Source organism: Thermobia domestica, chromosome 5 (assembly GCF_964235325.1).
Source record: "Thermobia domestica chromosome 5, izTheDome1.hap1.1, whole genome shotgun sequence".
NCBI lineage: Eukaryota > Metazoa > Arthropoda > Insecta > Zygentoma > Lepismatidae > Thermobia > Thermobia domestica.
The window spans coordinates 172,071,805-172,089,709 of record NC_137458.1 but is presented as its reverse complement, the minus strand read 5'-3'; the positions used below and the strand labels follow the sequence as shown (position 1 = coordinate 172,089,709).

At 37.2% G+C, this 17,905-nt stretch overlaps 1 protein-coding gene across 2 annotated transcripts in view; it reads left to right on the top strand.

Moving 5' to 3' along the window:
• Nucleotides 1-17,905, top strand: part of LOC145684729 (uncharacterized) — a 129,661-nt gene that overhangs the window by 88,435 nt on the left and 23,321 nt on the right. For both annotated transcript variants that reach the window (XM_081757103.1, XM_081757102.1), the window contains exon 2: nt 11,563-11,617. In XM_081757103.1, the coding sequence (XP_081613229.1) occupies nt 11,571-11,617 (47 nt within the window). In that variant the 5' untranslated portion in view covers nt 11,563-11,570. The remainder of the gene's footprint in view (nt 1-11,562; nt 11,618-17,905) is intronic.

Here is a 17,905-nt window from a genome sequence, read left to right as displayed (position 1 = left end):
GTTCACTCCTTAAAAGAATCTTTGCTATAGGGTTCGAATGTATTATCTGTTATGTTCAAATAAGGGTTGAAAAATGAGAACGAGTACACCCAACCGTAGTCTTATGTGTGCTATGTGTTGTTGGAAAATAAGCCATGTTCTTTTATTAGCTGTGCTATGTATTATCTGTTGTGCTGTGTGTTCATAGTCTCAGTGTATTCTATGCTATGTTAAAATAGGGGTTGGAAAATATGCTCATAAAAGGGAATGAATACACCCTTGTTATGTTAGGTACTCTTATGTGTTATCTGCTCTTCTATGTGTTCGTAATCGTATGTAATTTCTGTTATCTTAAAATAGGGGTTGGAAAATATGCTCATAAAAGAGAACGAATACACCCCCTAAAAATGTGCTCATAAAAGAGAACGAGTACACCCCCTAAAAAGTGGTCATAAAAGGGAATAAATTCACCCCTAAAATGGAGGTCGTAAAAGACCGTCTACCCCCGTAAAGAAAATAATGTTACATTAAAATAGGGGTTGAAAACGAGTACATTTCTATTCTCTGCTATGTTCAAATAAGGGTGGAATCCAAAACGAATATACCCCTATTCTATGCTATGTTAAAATAGGGGTTGGAGAACGAGATCACCCTTTAAAATGGACTATGTTTAATCTTCGGTGGAACGAATACACCCTCATTATTGTCTTAGTTTTATGTAATTTCTACTATGTTCAAATGGAGGTCGTAAAAGAGAACGAGTACACCCCTAAAATGGAGGATGTTGTGTTTATTATCTGCTCTATGTAATTTCTGCTATGTTAAAATAAGGGTTGGAAAAGTGTTCATAAAAGGGAACGAGTACACCCTTAAAACTGTGCTCATAAAAGAGAACGAGTACACCCCCTCTATGTTTCATATTCTTATCTGTTATCTGTTCTGCTGTGTGTTACGTAGTGTTATGTGTTATCTCTTCTTCTATGTGTTCGTTATTAACATAGGGGTTGGAAAAGTGCTCATAAAAGGGAACGAGTACACCCTTAAAAATGTGCTCATAAAAGAGAACGAGTACACCCCCTAAAATGTTATGTGTTATCTCTTCTTCTATGTGTTCGTAATTAACATAGGTGTTGGAAAAGTGCTCATAAAAGGGAACGAGTACACCCTTAAAAATGTGCTCATAAAAGAGAACGAGTACACCCCCTAAAAAGTGGTCATAAAAGGGAATAAATTCACCCCTAAAATGGAGGTCGTAAAAGACCGTGGGCTCACGGTGCACGGTGGTCATTTTCCCAGTGGCTCCTGAGTTGGCTAATGTTGAGCCAGGTCTGGCCCAGATCGATCCATTTTCTACTACTGGTAGAATTCCAATTGTGTTGGGCTTGAGGAAATTCCGGCGTAATACTAAATTGAAAGCACTGGCAATCGTGATCGTCTCCAAGAAGGGATTTACTTTGGTTTCTGCTTCAAATGACGTCAGAAACGAAACGCATGCTTGTCGCAGTACATTGTCATCTTGAATACAATAGTTAATAATTTCCTTCTGGAAATCAAACGTGTCATTACGATGATCATTGCACCACTGCATGAACTTGTTCCTGTCTTCGACGCACATTTCATCTGCACCATAATACTTCGTTTCCGGAAGTGGTCCAATATACGATTGATTTTCTTTGGTGTTGAAGAAATGCGGGAAGTATCCTTTGGTTGCGGGTAAATTGAACGCTTTTGACAATTTGCTTAATGCCATAGGCAGGAAGTTCAAAGAGTCAATGAACGTCAGATTATTCAACGTTAAACTCAATATCTTGGTCCCGTTTAATATGACGTCAGGTCTCCATTGACATTGTTCTACCATAGCCTTTAGAATAAAATGTCCATCGTAGCCCTTCGAGTTGTGAGCGAGACAGAAAATCCTATTTATATTGGGACGACGTTCCCGCAAGTACTGAAGAAAATCATAAACTGGATCGTCTCCTTGGAAAATATGTTGGCGCTGACCACACGTACTGCAAGACTGCTGGATATTAGCGTTTTCAACACATGCATAACATACTTGTTGTGCAACCAATAAATTCGGAACGTGTACATACATATTATCGTCAATATTTTTGTCCTGCATGGATTCTATATCGTAGAAAATCAACAAGGCTTTCTTTGCGTGCATGAGTGAAGGAACACCAGGTTTCAAGCATTGTTGATCAGGAAGCATAAAACATTGATGCGATCCCGGAACAATCTTCTTACATACATTGCAAAATATCTCATTACAGTCATGAATGCGTTGTCCATTTCGTACAAAAGAATATACTCTGTAACATTTAGTACATTGCTTCACCATTCTACATACAGGTTCCCCTTGATGATATATTGCATTACGATGATTGTTAAAACATTCTTCGCCTTAAAATTGACGATTGCAGTCGTTGCACAATATCGGCGTTTGATTCTTGTCGCATACAGGTCTCTGTAAACATTTGGAGCACGTTACAGGACAATTTTTCACATGTTCATTACGTTTACTATACTTTTTATGGCACGCTTCACAGTAGAACTAAGCAGTTAAAGATTGGATGATATCAAAGTGTCCAGCCAAACAAATCAAATTTATTGGAGTGCGATTTTTGTCGCTGGCCCCCTCGTACATGATGTCACGGCCTGTGAAACTAGTATACACTGTAATTTTATATTCTTTGAGGTATGACTGGAATTGTCGAATTTCATTTACACTGGCACCATGATCCAAATTCACTCCTGCATTTGAACACAACGCATCGACCTCATCGTCCACAACACATTTCGATTGATCTTTATACTGCTTATGTCGTTTCATATCTACATTATTGTATTTTCTCAGACCAATAGCAATGACAAGGGCGTACGCCAGACACCTTGAATCTTGATTTTTTACACGTACAATCCCCCGCTTGCTACGTAACAATTCTTCATTTTGTAGTATTCCTTGTCGCAAACCGCCATAGCCACGTGGAATATCCACACGATGAAAATGAACGGTGAATGGTTCGTGCAGGAGAAATGAATTGTTACTTTGTAAAACTCTTTCGAACGAGGCCCACATCGTCTCCAGAGTCAGGTTCGTGCTTGGCGAAAACTCACCCAAAATGGCTTATTGGTATTGCGTGGCGATATTATCGATAAACCAACCATCGCCTCATCATCGACATTGGCTAATAAATGGTCCAGCATTGCTTGGAAACTATTATGAACGTATTGGATAATATCAGTTCCTACGGGTGGTGCGTTGAATTGAATTTCGAGCATTCGGCCCTCAATGTTAAATCGTCGATAATGACGAGTGATTTCATTACAAACAGTAAAACCCGATTCGGCCATGGGTAAAAAAGGAGAAAACAAACAGGTACGATAAAATATGTAATGGGAAAAAAAAAGAATTGACCAGCGTGAATTTGCTACAAAAGAAAAGAAGAAAGAAAAATCTTAATCACCTGATAAACAGGAAATCATAACGTTTATAATAAATTCTTAACTAAGTAATTCATGTAAAGGTCCTGAGTTTGATTCCCTGGCGGTGGCGTTCAGAATCTCATTATGAAAGCACGCGTGCTAGAAATCAAAGTTGATTTTTAATAATTATGTTACTGAAATGAGTGTTTTATGGCTGTCAAACTCGAGACCATTACATCAGCATATAACTGATCTACGGCTCTGTAGTGATAAAAAGAATGCATGAAATGAATGAATGTTTCAACTGTGCTGAGATGTTACAAAGTACGCGTAAGCATTTTCCACTCACAACAACTTTTAAATGATGCGTTTGCAAGTTGAAGAGAACCATCAAACATTAACGTTACGCATACGTAATTGTCAAAACAAAATCAGTATAGCGTAAAACTTTTAACCAAATATTCATGCACTCTTTTTTATTTAAGCGGTTAGCGTACATGCTTCTAACGTGGAAGGCCCTGCTTCAATCCTCGGTGGGGTTTGCTTTTCCACGTCGGATCACTGTCAAGCTTTTTTTTAAATTTAATATTCTCATACGTTATCATACATTCTTTCAAAACTAAGCTAAGTGGTTGACGTACACAACTCTGGCCCTGGTTCAATCCCGGGTGATTGCTCGAATATCACGTTAAGCTGAAGGGGACGCTAAACTAAAATAATGCTTTCAAAGGGAATCGAACCATATTATTCTCAGGCATAGAGTTTAAAATTTTGTAATGCATTCTTTTCAAAACTAAGACATCTTTGACTATGGTTCAATTTCCGACGGGAGTTCACATTCAACATTAAGCTGAAGGGTCGCTAAACCATATCATTTCTCGTGCTTAGTTTTAATGTGTGGGTTCGATCTCGCGAGTTTATTCGGGTACTCCCACTTTCCCATTCCACTAATTCCTTCATAGCCTAAATATTTCGTACTAAAAATAAAACAGTGTATTCGTGATCCGCCCACAAATATGAAATAAAAATGATTTTTGAATCTTGTGTGAAAAATAAAATCTCATTAAACTTACCTCAAATTCAATGAACAAAAGTCGATGCAGTAAAACTTAAATGAAGACACCTTTAAAAGTAGACCTTCTCACTTGATAGTTGAAAGCGGTGTAGGATTTGAAAAATGAAATTTAGATTTTTATTTAGGTAGCTGTGAAAACGATGTCATCATCAACCAATCAGAAACGAAGAAATTCATAAAATGATGTCACAACGAACCAATCAAAACGCTGCTTTTCGTCATGAATCACGAACCAAAACGATGTGTAACAATCGATCGTGACATCATTCAAGTTTCTCAATAGTTACAACATCTAGTATCGCAGTTCTGATCATGACATCATCCGAATGCTTTCTGCCAGGATCATGTCACTACCTGTCGTAAATTGTGACGACATTTCATTTTCCTCATATTCCGTAAGAAAATGTCAATGTTTCCTTTTTTTTCATGAATCATGCTGACACGTTCGTAGTAAAACTAAAGTAATACGATACAACATCCGCTGACGTTTGCATTTTCAATCATATGTGCTTCTATGTCAACACACAAAGAAGTCTATCAGCATTTTATTTTAATCCACGAACAGAAGCGTTACACTGCCAGATTTATTTTCTTAAATTATAAGTGTATCATTTTCAAGAACCATGGTTCGAAACCCACCAAGCACGATTAAAACCGAATTCATTCATAGCTAAGCTGTTAGGATACACGTCTTTGGTTTGAAAGACCTGAGTTCGATTCCGGGAGAAACATTTCTTAGGATTTTTCTGAAACTTGGTTTAAATTTCTAGTTCGAAAATTTTAAAAGTTTAGTTCGATAAAAAAGTATGATTTGAAAATTTTTAGATGTGATTTACATCTTTAGTTCGAAACTTTTGTTTTTAAAAAATGTTTTAGTTCGACAAAATTTTGTTTCAATTTTTTAGTTCGAAATTTTTTTGAAATTTTTAGTTCGAAAATTTTTTGTTCGAAAATTTTTTGTTTCAATTTTGTTGTTCGAAAAAGTTTTAGTTACAATTTTTTTTAGTTCGAAAAATTTTTAGTTTTGAAATTTTTTTAGTTCGAAAAAATTTTAGTTTAAAATTTCTTGCACTCTGCGGAACCGTTTCGAAAAAGAATCGGAGCAGTTTAGGTAAGAAAAATCTGGCAACACTGTTTCCATTAATGAAGCGCTTACTGAGCAATAAAACGCTGAGCGTTTAAAAAAAATCGCTTAAACTCACAACAATATGTTATAAGAAATCTACAAACGACAAGGATGGACCCCTCTTTCAATATTGTTACTTTCAGAGACATAGGCTACTAATTCAAGGACAAGATCTCCACATGTAAACATATAAGGTAAGAACCATCTTACTCATAAAAGGAAACGATAATATTTAAGGTGAACTTCAGTACAGTAACCATAAAAGGGAACGTAATTCTAAAATTGAGAGTGATAAATTTCTCCACAATGTTAACTTATGATGCTATACCACGTAACCTAAAAATTTGAATTTGTCGCATGGGGCTAGGGGGGGGGCTAGGATCATGTGACTTCTATACACCAAGCAAAAATTGTGATACCAAAGCACTCATCTTACCCGTAAAAGGAAACGAATTTTTAAAAATCCCAGACCCTAAGATCACGTGACCTCTATCAACCAATCAGAATCAGGTATCAAAGCACTCATCTTAACCGTAAAAGGGAACGACTTTTTAAAAAATACCAGAGCCTAAGATCACGTGACCTCTATCAACCAAACAGAATCAGGTATCAAAACACCCATGTTACCCATAAAAGGAAACGGATTTCAAATATCCCACGACCTAAGATCACGTGACCTATTTCAACCAATCAGCATCGTGGTACCAAAGCATTCACGTTACCCATAAAAGGGAACAAATTTCAAATATCCCTGGGTCTAAGATCACGTGACCTCTGTCAACCAATCAGAATCAGGTATCAAAGCACTCATCTTACCCATAAAAGGGAACAAATTACAAAAATCCCGGGTGAGAGATTTCCCAGCGGGGTGACTTATGACGTCATACCACGTGACTTGGAAATTTGAATTTCCCGCGTGGGCGGGGCCTAAAGTCACGTGACCTCTCTCAACCAATCAGAATCGAGAAAATTTTTGCTGACTCAGTTCGCCATAGGGGGGGGCTACTACTCCCTGTTTCTTATTTCCATCTGATAGTTGTGTTTTCAGGTCAAAGGAGACGGTTGATTAGTAAATGATTAAAATAGTTGAAAAATCGAAAATGTGAGGAAAATGGGAGAAGCTTGAGATAACCTACAATCACAATTTTGTCTATCGCAGTGCTATTCAACCGGGGGTACGCGTACCCCTAGGGGTACGTGAAGATGTTTCTGGAGGTAAGTAATGCTGCTTCTGAGGGTCTGTTGGAAATGTGTATTGACAGTTCACTGCAAATGAAATACAATTTGTCAAATTGTGATCGCCCGATCGCCCCCCGTGGATCCACCCCTGATAAACATCAACAAAAACAGAACACAGAAATTGCTTGAATCCAGAATCAGCTCTGATTGTCGCACTGTCGAAGATTCGACCAAGAATCGAGGAGTTGGCGTCTCGAAAACAAGCTCAGTCATCTCATTAACAGATTAGTTCTAAAGTTACTTTTAGTTTTTTAACTTGTAATATTGTCCTCAATGTACGAATTATCAGGGAGGATGAGGGAAAAACCCTCCTCAGTAGAAGTAGATGTCTCCCATATGTTTTGAAATCTTCCGTGTTAATGTTTTCGGATGTGCACTTTTTCCCCCTGTAAATAGTCTTTTGATTAGCACACTGATAGTCCTTTTGTTGGGTCTCTATTTGTTCCCCTTTTTAATCAACAGAACGTGTGTATTAAGTTTAATATGATCATTTCGATTTCATTTATTTTAAACAGCTTCAGGGGTACACAATTGGATGGTGAACTGTGTCTAGGAGCACGCAAGAAAAAAAAAGTTTGAATAGCACTGGTCTATCGTAATTGGTTAACAAATTTGCAATGGGTAACAATTCGTAGTATGAGAATACGGATATAGAATAAACCTATGCGTCAGGTAAATTAAATGTGTAGAAGGATGAAGGAACTAGCGTTTCGAATGAACAGTGCGGTAAGAAAGAGGGGGGAAAATTAGAATCTCACTTGTTTCTACCGCCGCAAATACAACAATCGAAATACATGCCTTTCACTAGGAGCGTTTTGCAGTGTAAGCCGCCTATGACAGTGAAACACAAGTAATGCAGCTGGGACTTTCCATTTTAGGCCGTGTCTCTGCAGTATATGTTTCTTACAGAGTGTGATTTCGAATTATGCTAACGTGTTACAATGGGCACTTTTTCAGCTAGTTTACGAGAAAAATGTAATGACAGTTTGCCAGTGATCCTCTGTTAACTTGGTGGTGTCACATACCTTTGAATCTCCTGGTGTCTTCTTTCTCTTTTTCTTCTTTATTTACACCTTTCCCCTTGCTTGTATGGGATCGGTGTTCCCGTGTTTAATTATTTTTCCCCTCCAACTCTCCTAGGAGTATTTTATTCTTCATCTTCTCTTCGTTAGATCATTTTGCAATTTGTCCTTTCATTTTAATTTGGGTCATCCTATCTTCCTCTTACCTGGTACTTCCAGTTTTCCCATTCTCTTTCCCATATAATCGTTTTCTCTTCGTTCTATTTGTCTAAGCAATCTCAACCTTCATTCTTAAAATTTTTACTCAAGGGTTCCACCTTAACAGTACCTCTTATATAATCGTTCCTTATTCTATCCTTTGTCACACAGCACATCTATCTTAACATTCTCATCCCCATAACTTCCCACTTTTCTGTTGACCATGGTAATTGCCAACGTTTTACTACTGTAAATCGAAGCTCCGTTTCATATGTACGACCTTTAAACTTACAATTTATTTTTCCCACATAACATCCCGCCCATCTTTTTCCAGTTTAGCTAGCCAGATTTTATTGTGTTTTCGGTTTTTGCATTTAATCCTCCATCTTGGTTAAGATACGATCAGTATAAAAACAGGGTTTTCTTCACAAGTAAGTTTATCTAAACCAAACATACGAGAGCAGATCGTAAAGTAGCGCACAATATATATATATATATATATATATATATATATATATATATATATATATATATATATATATATATATATATATATATATATATATATATATATATATATATATATATATATATATATATATATATATATATTCAAAAAAGTTTAATATGTACCAAAGCCAAACAAAGCACAAATGAACTCTTTGAACTATTTTTAACATAGTCACCAAGTTTCCCAGCATGGTACCAGTTTCAAGATGCCCTGTTCGTAGAAGTCCGTTTGGTTGGAGTATAGCCATCTGCAGACTGCTAATTTCATTTCCGCATCTTTCGCAAAATGTTAGCCGGCCAGGAATTTCTTCATGGAACCAAAGAGATGAAAGTCCGACGGTGCCAGGTCCGGACTGTATGGAGGATGGTCGAGCGCCTCCCGCTCAAATTTGTTGAGTTTCTCCCTGAGAAGAACAGCAACGTGTAGACGGGCATTGTTATGAATAAGTTTGATATCGTTAGCATTAATGTTGCGGCGTTTATCACGAAGGGCACTACGTAACCTAACCAAAGTTTTAATGTAGCCTGCAGCGTTTACAGTAGTCTCTTGTTCAGCAAAGTCCACCAATAATACCAAACATGTTCCAGAACACTGTCACAAGCATTCCTCGCATATTAAGTTACCTTATTTTTTTTCGTACTAGGGAACCAGCATGTTTTCCAATCCATAGAGGCTTGCTCAGTTTTGGGCGTGTATTGGTACGCCCACAACTCATTACCAGTGACGATTCCTCTAAGAAAGTCATGCCCTTCTGTGCTGTAATGGGTTAGGTGATTCAAGGTTGTCATCATTCGCTGGCCATTGTGGTTGTCTGTCAGGTTCTTAGACACCCAGCGAGTACTAACTTTATGGTATTGCAACATGTCATGAACAATGTCGTACACCACATCATAGGAAATGTTGGACTTCTGCGATAAGGTTCGCAGGTGCACACGCCGTTCGTTCAAAATTGCTGCCTCGACGGCGCGGATATTCTGCGGTGTTGAAGCTGCTACCGGCCGCCCGGAGAGTGGCGCATCGCTAAGGTTCTCACGGCTCTCTTCACAGAATTCACACCACCTGGAAACATTGCTATGGTCCATACAATCGTTCCCATAGAGGTCAGGCATCTCCCTGTGAATTACACTCGGTGTATGCCCTTTGGCCCACAAAAATCTAACCACACCTCGCTGTTCTGCACACATGGACGACAGCAACATGCGCGCCATGTTTTGTAATTCAGGCTTCTCTCGCTAGAGTTCTGCAGGAGAACAAAATACCCTCTGTAGAACAAACTTCGAACTCTCTCGACGTGCAGTTTCACCATTGTAGTTGCAATACCTAGGGAGAGAAAGTATTGTGCGTTACTTTGCGATCTGTCCTCGTAGTTTGAAATTTTGCACATTTAAGCTTTAAAATCTAAAGTTAAATCATATCTGATTAAAATTAATCTATAAAGTTATGGCCAACAACACGCAAAGGGTCTTTCCTAGTAAGATAGTGAAATCGGCTCTTGTTCAAATTGGGTCGCTATTGACCCAAATGGTTACCCTTGACCTAAAACTACCTCAAAAAATTTTTGACTCCCTACCCCCTCCTCTTACGGAATTACAATATCACACGTGCTCAAAATTGAATATTTTTTAAGTTTGGTAGGGATGGTCGAAAAATTTTGAAAGTTTCAGAGATTGTAGATACTATCTACATCTAAATGTGCAATTTTTTTCAAACCCATCGATGCGTATTTTTTTCTTCTTTTTTTTTTGCGTGTTGAAAATTTCAAAAAAATGTAGGAAAAATTTGGGGGGACACGTCACTGATTTTCTGGTTAAAAAATTTGTTATACCCATATATTTTTTTTCGGGGCCTGAAAATGAGAGCAACATTGTCAAAAAGAAATTAAACTGAAAACGAAAGTGATTTTCGCGCAGTTTTCTCACTGAGAGCCCTTTCAAACAATCCCTTGCCAGAGTTCACAATTTTCCTTTCTCTTGCGTCCCTTCCGATTCTGTCGTTCTTCGGTTGCTTCGATTGTGTCTGTTTCGGAATAGAAACAACAAATATATCTCCGTAACAGTGCTTCCATTGCAACCGACTCTTGCACAACGAAGTTACACACACCTCGCGTCGGCTCCTCGTATCTATCAGTGCTTTCTTCACTGACTACACACACAGTGGCGCTCTACCGCGAGCTGTGTAACTTTGTATTGCAAGAGTCGGTTGAAGTGAAAGCACTGTTACGGTGATATATTTGGTGTTTCTATTCCAAAATGGACACAATCAAAGCAACCGAAGAACGACAGAAGCAGAAAGGACGCAAGAGAAATGAAAATTGTAGACATTGGCAAAGGATTGTTTGAAGGGGCCTTCACCTTGTGGGCCCTAAAATGGTGAGAAAACTGCGAAAAACACGTTTGTTTTCAGTTTTATTTCTTTTTGACAATGTTGCCATTACTTTCAGAACCCGAAAAAATATATGTTGTACTTAAGGGTATAACAAACTTTTTAACCAAAAAGTCAGCGACGAGTCCCCCCCCAATTTTTTCTACATTTTTTTTTTTTTTTTTTTTTTTTTTTGAAATTCTCAACACGCAAAAAATAAAGAAAATACGCATCAATGGGTTTGAAAAAGTTGGACATTTAAATCTAGATAGTACCTACAATCTGTGAAAGTTTCAAACATTTTTCGACCACCGCCACCAAAATTAAAAAAATATTCAATTTTGAGCATGTATGATACGATAATTCAGTAAGGGGACGGGGTAGGGATTCAAAATTTTTTTGAGGTAATTTTAGGTTAAGGGTAACCTTTTGCATCAATAGCGACCTAATTTGGATCAAGGGCCGATTTCACTATCTTACTAGGAAAGACCCTTTGTCAGTACCACGTAAGCGGAGTACTTATCCCTTATAAATTAGAAGGCTGATAATTCTAAACAGTACCGTCATAAAAGCTATATGGTCTTTCCTATGTGCTCTGAATGATTTTGAACTTTTTCTATTTCAGATCACAAAATGAAACTCCACGTTGTTGCATTTCTTGCTATCAGCATTTCAATCTGGTAAGATAATAATTACTAATACAATTAAAATGTGTTTAATTAATTTATAGGTCACTTTTAAATTAAAGAAGTAGATTGGGTTTAGAGGCATGGCACGTAATCTTCACCTGTCACCGAATTAAGACTTCACATTTTTGGTATGTTCTGATGTGTTTCTCGCAATTGTAATGTCTTCAGGAACATTTCTCTTGATTTGAATAATGTATATATACTTATCAATGGAAATACGAGTACGACTACTCGTGCCTTAAAAAAGTCCAATTTAGCATGTCAATATCGCTTTGCAGAACAGCTTTAGTGAGACGTGGAATGGAGTCATGGAGCTCCTGAATGGCAGTAAGTGGCGTATTACACCATCCTGCGGGGAGTGTATCAATTACGTAATAGAGAATGGAGACGGAAACCTGCGCCGGGTTCGTATCTACAAAACAAATTAAGATGTTCATTATGCACAGATCCGGGGATTGAACGGACCAGGAAAGGTGTTGAATTTTTTAGCAATGTTTCTTAGACCATATGGCAACAGCTGAACTATATGAACGACCAGTCATTGAGGTTCTTTTTCGACTATTGTTCCTCTTTACAGATACGGTTTCGATATGACTTTTGTAAACAAACCATCATCAGCTTGGTCACTTCAACAATGGGAACCCACCAAACTCTATGGGGGATGCATCAGGGGCTCCACAGAAATGTCTGTAAAGGGATTGTATGAATTCCCATTTCACGTGTCATATACTTTGTGTACGTTAGTGTTGACTAGGATGTAAATCTCGTTGCCTTGTCCTATTAAATGTAATACCAGATCTGCGGCTTCAATAAGGGATAGAATATCATAGCGATATATTGGCTCCAAATGTTCATCTACAAATAAACTACATTACTTTTAGCTTTTTTGTCGACTCTGCGTAGCATAAGTTTGACATTATAGCAGTAACCACTAACATCCGTAAAGCAACTGAAAATCTTCCCACATATTGACGTATCCATTCAGACCCACTTCTGCTTCTGAAACCACGAGGAAGATAGAAGATAGCCCTATTTTTTATTACATTCTGATAGTACACATTAGCCTTACTCAGAGACAATACAAATCATTGCCTGCCCTCTGAACGATAGTTCATACAGCTTTTGACTGTTTGTCTTCGTCTTCATGATATATGACAAACGGGGCCACATACAATGGAGACATGCTTCTTTACCATATGTATCTTGTGGAGTTATTCAGTTTGTTGTCGCGGAATATTGATATGCTCTTACTACTGCTCCTTGAGACGATGGGTTTTCTCTTCGCACTAAGAAACAAACATTCTGAGTCACATCATTGGTACTCCTCGTCCTCCGATATCTACAACGCTGCAGCAATAACACAGATCCTCGTTTTGTTGCGATTGAACAATAGCATTGATCCCTTTTTTAACTGAAGGAACCCTTTGTCATATACTGTTATCTTATTTGGTTGCAACTCTAACCAATATCGGCCTTAATATAGCCCTCTTATACGGTGTAATTTTCGTAGCTATATCTCAATTTAGACACACAACAGTGATACTCTGTCCAAGTCAACACACATCACTTTCGAACTACCTACAATAACTTTCATGCGTGCTGCTAACTAGTGATCGAATTTGTTACTATAAACTTGATTGTATTCGTCGATATAAGTAGTTGTAGAACTCTAAATTGTCAAGTGTCTTCTGTAATTTTTATTCTTTAACTGGAGCAAGCTAAAATGTAAATACGTTATTAACACCAACACCAAATTATATTCCAATATAAATATTTGATATCAACACTTCTTAGAAGATAAAGTATATTGTTTGAAGTTGTACAACTTCTGAAAATGATATTCCCTGCTCAATGAAATGGAAAAAATAATAATTTTCAATTAATAACAGAGAAATGAATCACCTTTATACGGCAGCTATTAGAAATTTCTTTCTTATATTTAATTAATAATTGTTTAATTACTTCAAGATTCTTACTACGGTCTTCGTGATCATAAGTATTCTGGTAACACACGATATAAACAGTCACTGAACTATTTGATCATATAAATTATTTCTCAAACTAAGTACAACTTTAATTTTATACTTGTTTAGTTTCTATTAGAAAAGGGTTCTTACCCTTACCTTTAACTTTTTTATTTAAAATAAACAAAATTTATTGAGACCTTTTTAAAAATCTTACACGATGTCTTAGAAGAAAGAAAGAAAGAAGACAAACCTTGATAAAACAGTTGGCTGTAAATACTACGGCTAAATTCATTTCCTTATTTCTACTTTGTGTAGCTATCATTGACACGAATAATGCTTGAATTGTTTCAGGTATCAACTCCACAAGGTATACAGACGTAGAAGTCGAAATAGTCATGCAGGCAGTTACTGTGCGACATCAAAGTTCAAGAGCCGCAGGGTGTCTCGCAGCAATAGCAAGGACTCTTGGACATCAACCCAAAGTTGTGAATCAGATTGAGCTAAAATTTTGGCGGGCACTCCAGTAAGTGAGATCGTTGACTTCGAAGCAATGCAATAATGACCTTAGCACTGTGTCTATAATCGTTATGCTGCTGAAAGACGAAACTGAATTATGAGTTGCACATCATCTCGTCTTCAGGATCATGTGTTACTGTATTGGTGGTAATACACCCTGCCAACAGTTCGTCGGCATCGTCCAAGCATCCGAACAAGCAATTCTACAACATAAAATTGCTTACATCGAACTTTGAGTATATGGGATACATATCATGGCCCTAGAAATCTTATGTGGGCTTCCTTCAAGGCAATTACTTCACATCAGACCCGAAACTGTTAATTCTAGTGTCGTCAAACCAAATTATTTTTAGTCAGTCTTCCAAAGTGACGTGTTTGTAGCGCTGGGTGAAGGCTACAAATAACGTTCGATAAGCGTTTTTGAACTTTGAGTGGTCCCCAAAAAACTTGTTCTGAGCACTTTGATACTGCCTTATTGTCAAGAAGACTAGTCGAAGGAGATCAACTCTACAAGTGCTTGGAAGACATTGTGAAAGGTTTCAGGCAATTTGCTGCCAAACATCTCTGCATGAAATGTGTTCGTATCTTTTAATCGTACTTACGTTTGGGAGTATTGGATTTGTGGAACTTTCTTATATCTGACTATAGTAATGCTCCCATCTACTTTTCTTAACGACCTCACGGTATATTACACCTTCTCCAGCAACTGTACAACCTACTTTCCTTTCTTTTACTGATTTATTCATTTGTAGAAAAAGCTCTGGAGTGTTTTTGTAATCAATGCCAAACGTAATTTAGTCTACGTAACACTGGGAAACAGTGAGTAAAATAACATAATTTTCATGTTTTCACTAACTACAATGTAATTCTTACGGTTAGGTTAAAGTTTTCCTCATTGTCAGTATATCTCTCCCACCCTGATCTCCTAAAATATCTGTACAAGTTCCCTACATCAACTATTATTTAAAGAAGTTCATACTAAATATAAGACATACTTAATTGATCATATAAATAAATCTTTAACCCACATACTACCTAGGTATTTTTGTAATGTGGATTTAAAGGGGGTATTCTGTGCCCACTTGCTAAGATTAAATATATCTCGCAAAGGGAACTAATTAGAGAATCTCACAAAAATCTAAAGGGACGGAATGGAACAGTACACAGATTAGACTAACACATATTTAGTATGCTGCCAGCGGTCGCGGTGACTCAGTGGTAGAGCGTTCACCTCTGATGCTTGGGGTCCCGGGTTTGATCCCAGCCCCCGCCAAGTGAACTTTGTGGTGGACAAACACCGTGTGCGTGGGTTTATTCGGGGTTCCCCCACTTTCTCCATTCCAACATTTTATTCATTTCTCATTGTCCGTCTCCTTTAGCCTTCCCGACATAAACGTGGGACGTAAAACTCAAAAATTTCATTTCATTTTTTATGCTACCATCTAGGAGTGGCAATTCTAAATGTCAGTCACATCTCCTATTCACTAACTTAAAATAGCAAATTCATGAGACACACTAACATGAAACTCTCAAAATGAGCAGTACACGGGATAAGAATAACAGCCAAATTCAGAGAAGGTGGGATACTGCTATTTATTGTACTGCCATCTAGGAGTAACACTACTAAATGTCAGTTACATGTCCTACCAACCAGTCGTTCTCTCAGAAAAAATGTTCCGGGGGGGCACACTTAGTATTCCGGGGGCACTGATGGTACTATTCTATTTATTAATATATTATAAACGTATTATTATTGGTATCCTCCGAGGGGCACTCCCAGAGCTCCAGGAGGGCAGTGCCCCCCAAAAGCATGTCTGGAAGAAACACTGCTACCAATTCAGGGGAAGTAAAGGCCGGGGCTGGTTGGCGAAATTTTCATTCTTTATTTTTTATAAGCAGATAGTGCACTGTATTGCAATGTAATGGATGTGTACGGACAGATAAATATTTCCTCTAATAAATTCAATTTTTGTTTCTGTTTTGTTGCTTACGGGTTTCGAGAAATAAATTTTTCTTTCTTTAAACTTGAGTATACCAACCGACCCCTAGTAAGGGACTGGTTAGCTGATATTGTGAGGCTAGTTGGCGTACTATTTAAATATAGCAAAACACAAATAAACATTGGATTTATTAGTAATAAACGTGACTTTTCTAAATTCTATTATATATATTGGAATGAAGTAGGCTATTTGAATTTTGAAATTACTTTTATTCACAACATTTAAAAGAATCAGCATTATAAAATATGAAAACTTTCTTTAATTCTAGCTTCGTTGTCATGACATTGAAAGCTACAAGATTATCAAACCACATCAGTTTTAATAGGATGTGATGTAGGCTAATTCTCCATATTATTTCAAAATATAATTAAAATAACTGAACTATCAAGAAACACACTTTAAATCTTTCTGTTCACAAAGTAGCTAAGAGAAACTAAGTTATGTTTTAGCTGAATTATCGAGAAACGCAGTTTATTTCCTACTTTTCACAAGGAAAGAAAAAGCAATAGCTAGGCCTATATTTTTGTAAGAAAAGATCACATACAAAATATTCTTGATCCTGAGAATTAGGCCTATTCAGAAAATTCAGAGTTCGACATCCAGTCTTATCTTGATTTCTAAATTTTGACAGTAATCCAATACGTGCATGCTCTTCTGTAACATTGAAGTAAAAGATTAATAGAATTGTAAAGAACATAACAATAAAACAAACAATGTAACAATAAAAGTAAAATGAAATAAAATTTCACACGAGGTTGTTTGGCGCACTGCCAACCAGCTCCAAATGCTATACGCCAACTAACCCCAAGCCCATGTTGTGCAACAAAGTTGTAATTACTCAGCAATTGTTTGGCATTTACGTTTTCTTGTTTGAATATCCATAAAAGCAAAGTGCAGATCTAACTAATGCTATATTACTTACGTACCTCTGTACTCCAAGTAGTGACGATTCTGCGATGTACAGTACGGGGGAATAGAAATAAAAAATACTTCAGACTGGCAAAAACACTCGTTATCTAAAGTATCTATTGAAACTTTCCTGGCGATGTATTGTGAACAGGTCTTTTCGGGCTAGCAGCCAGTATATATATATTCCATACACTCTATTGCACCATCATATTCGTCTGAAGATGAGGACGATGTCAGCCCTCGAAACTTCGCAAGATATAACAGTATTTACCTGGCTGCTAGCCCGAGAAGACCTGTTCACTCTTTATCTAATAAGACGCCATTATCCGCAAGTTACAAATTCTATATGAAGGTGGCAGCTCCATCCATAGGTCGCTATTTTATAACAGCAACAACAACTCATTATGTTAGTTAATAAGGAGTTATGTGCAGTTCGTCAACCAGCGCCGGTCTCCCCTACTTTGTGCCCAACAACTTAATATATATATATATATATATATATATATATATATATATATATATATATATATATATATATATATATATATATATATATATATATAAGGCACACATACGTTCAGTTGGAACGACCGTAAGGTATACGCTCTAGCTAAACATGTTGAGCAATAACATATTTTCTTATAATTTTAAAATGATTAGAAGAGTAATTGCAAAGAATATACTGAGGTGAGCTCAATTTCCCCCCCCCCCCCTGTTGGTAGTGAAAGGATAAAAATGTTAATTGTTTGGTTATCTGTAGAATCTTACTCTTTTATTCAACATGTATCCCTTCCATAACAATGGTACAAACTGAAAGTACTAAGCAGTGCCTCCGTAACGTTTTTCATGAAACAGTACGGCGGCATTAGCAGTTAGTTTCATAACTT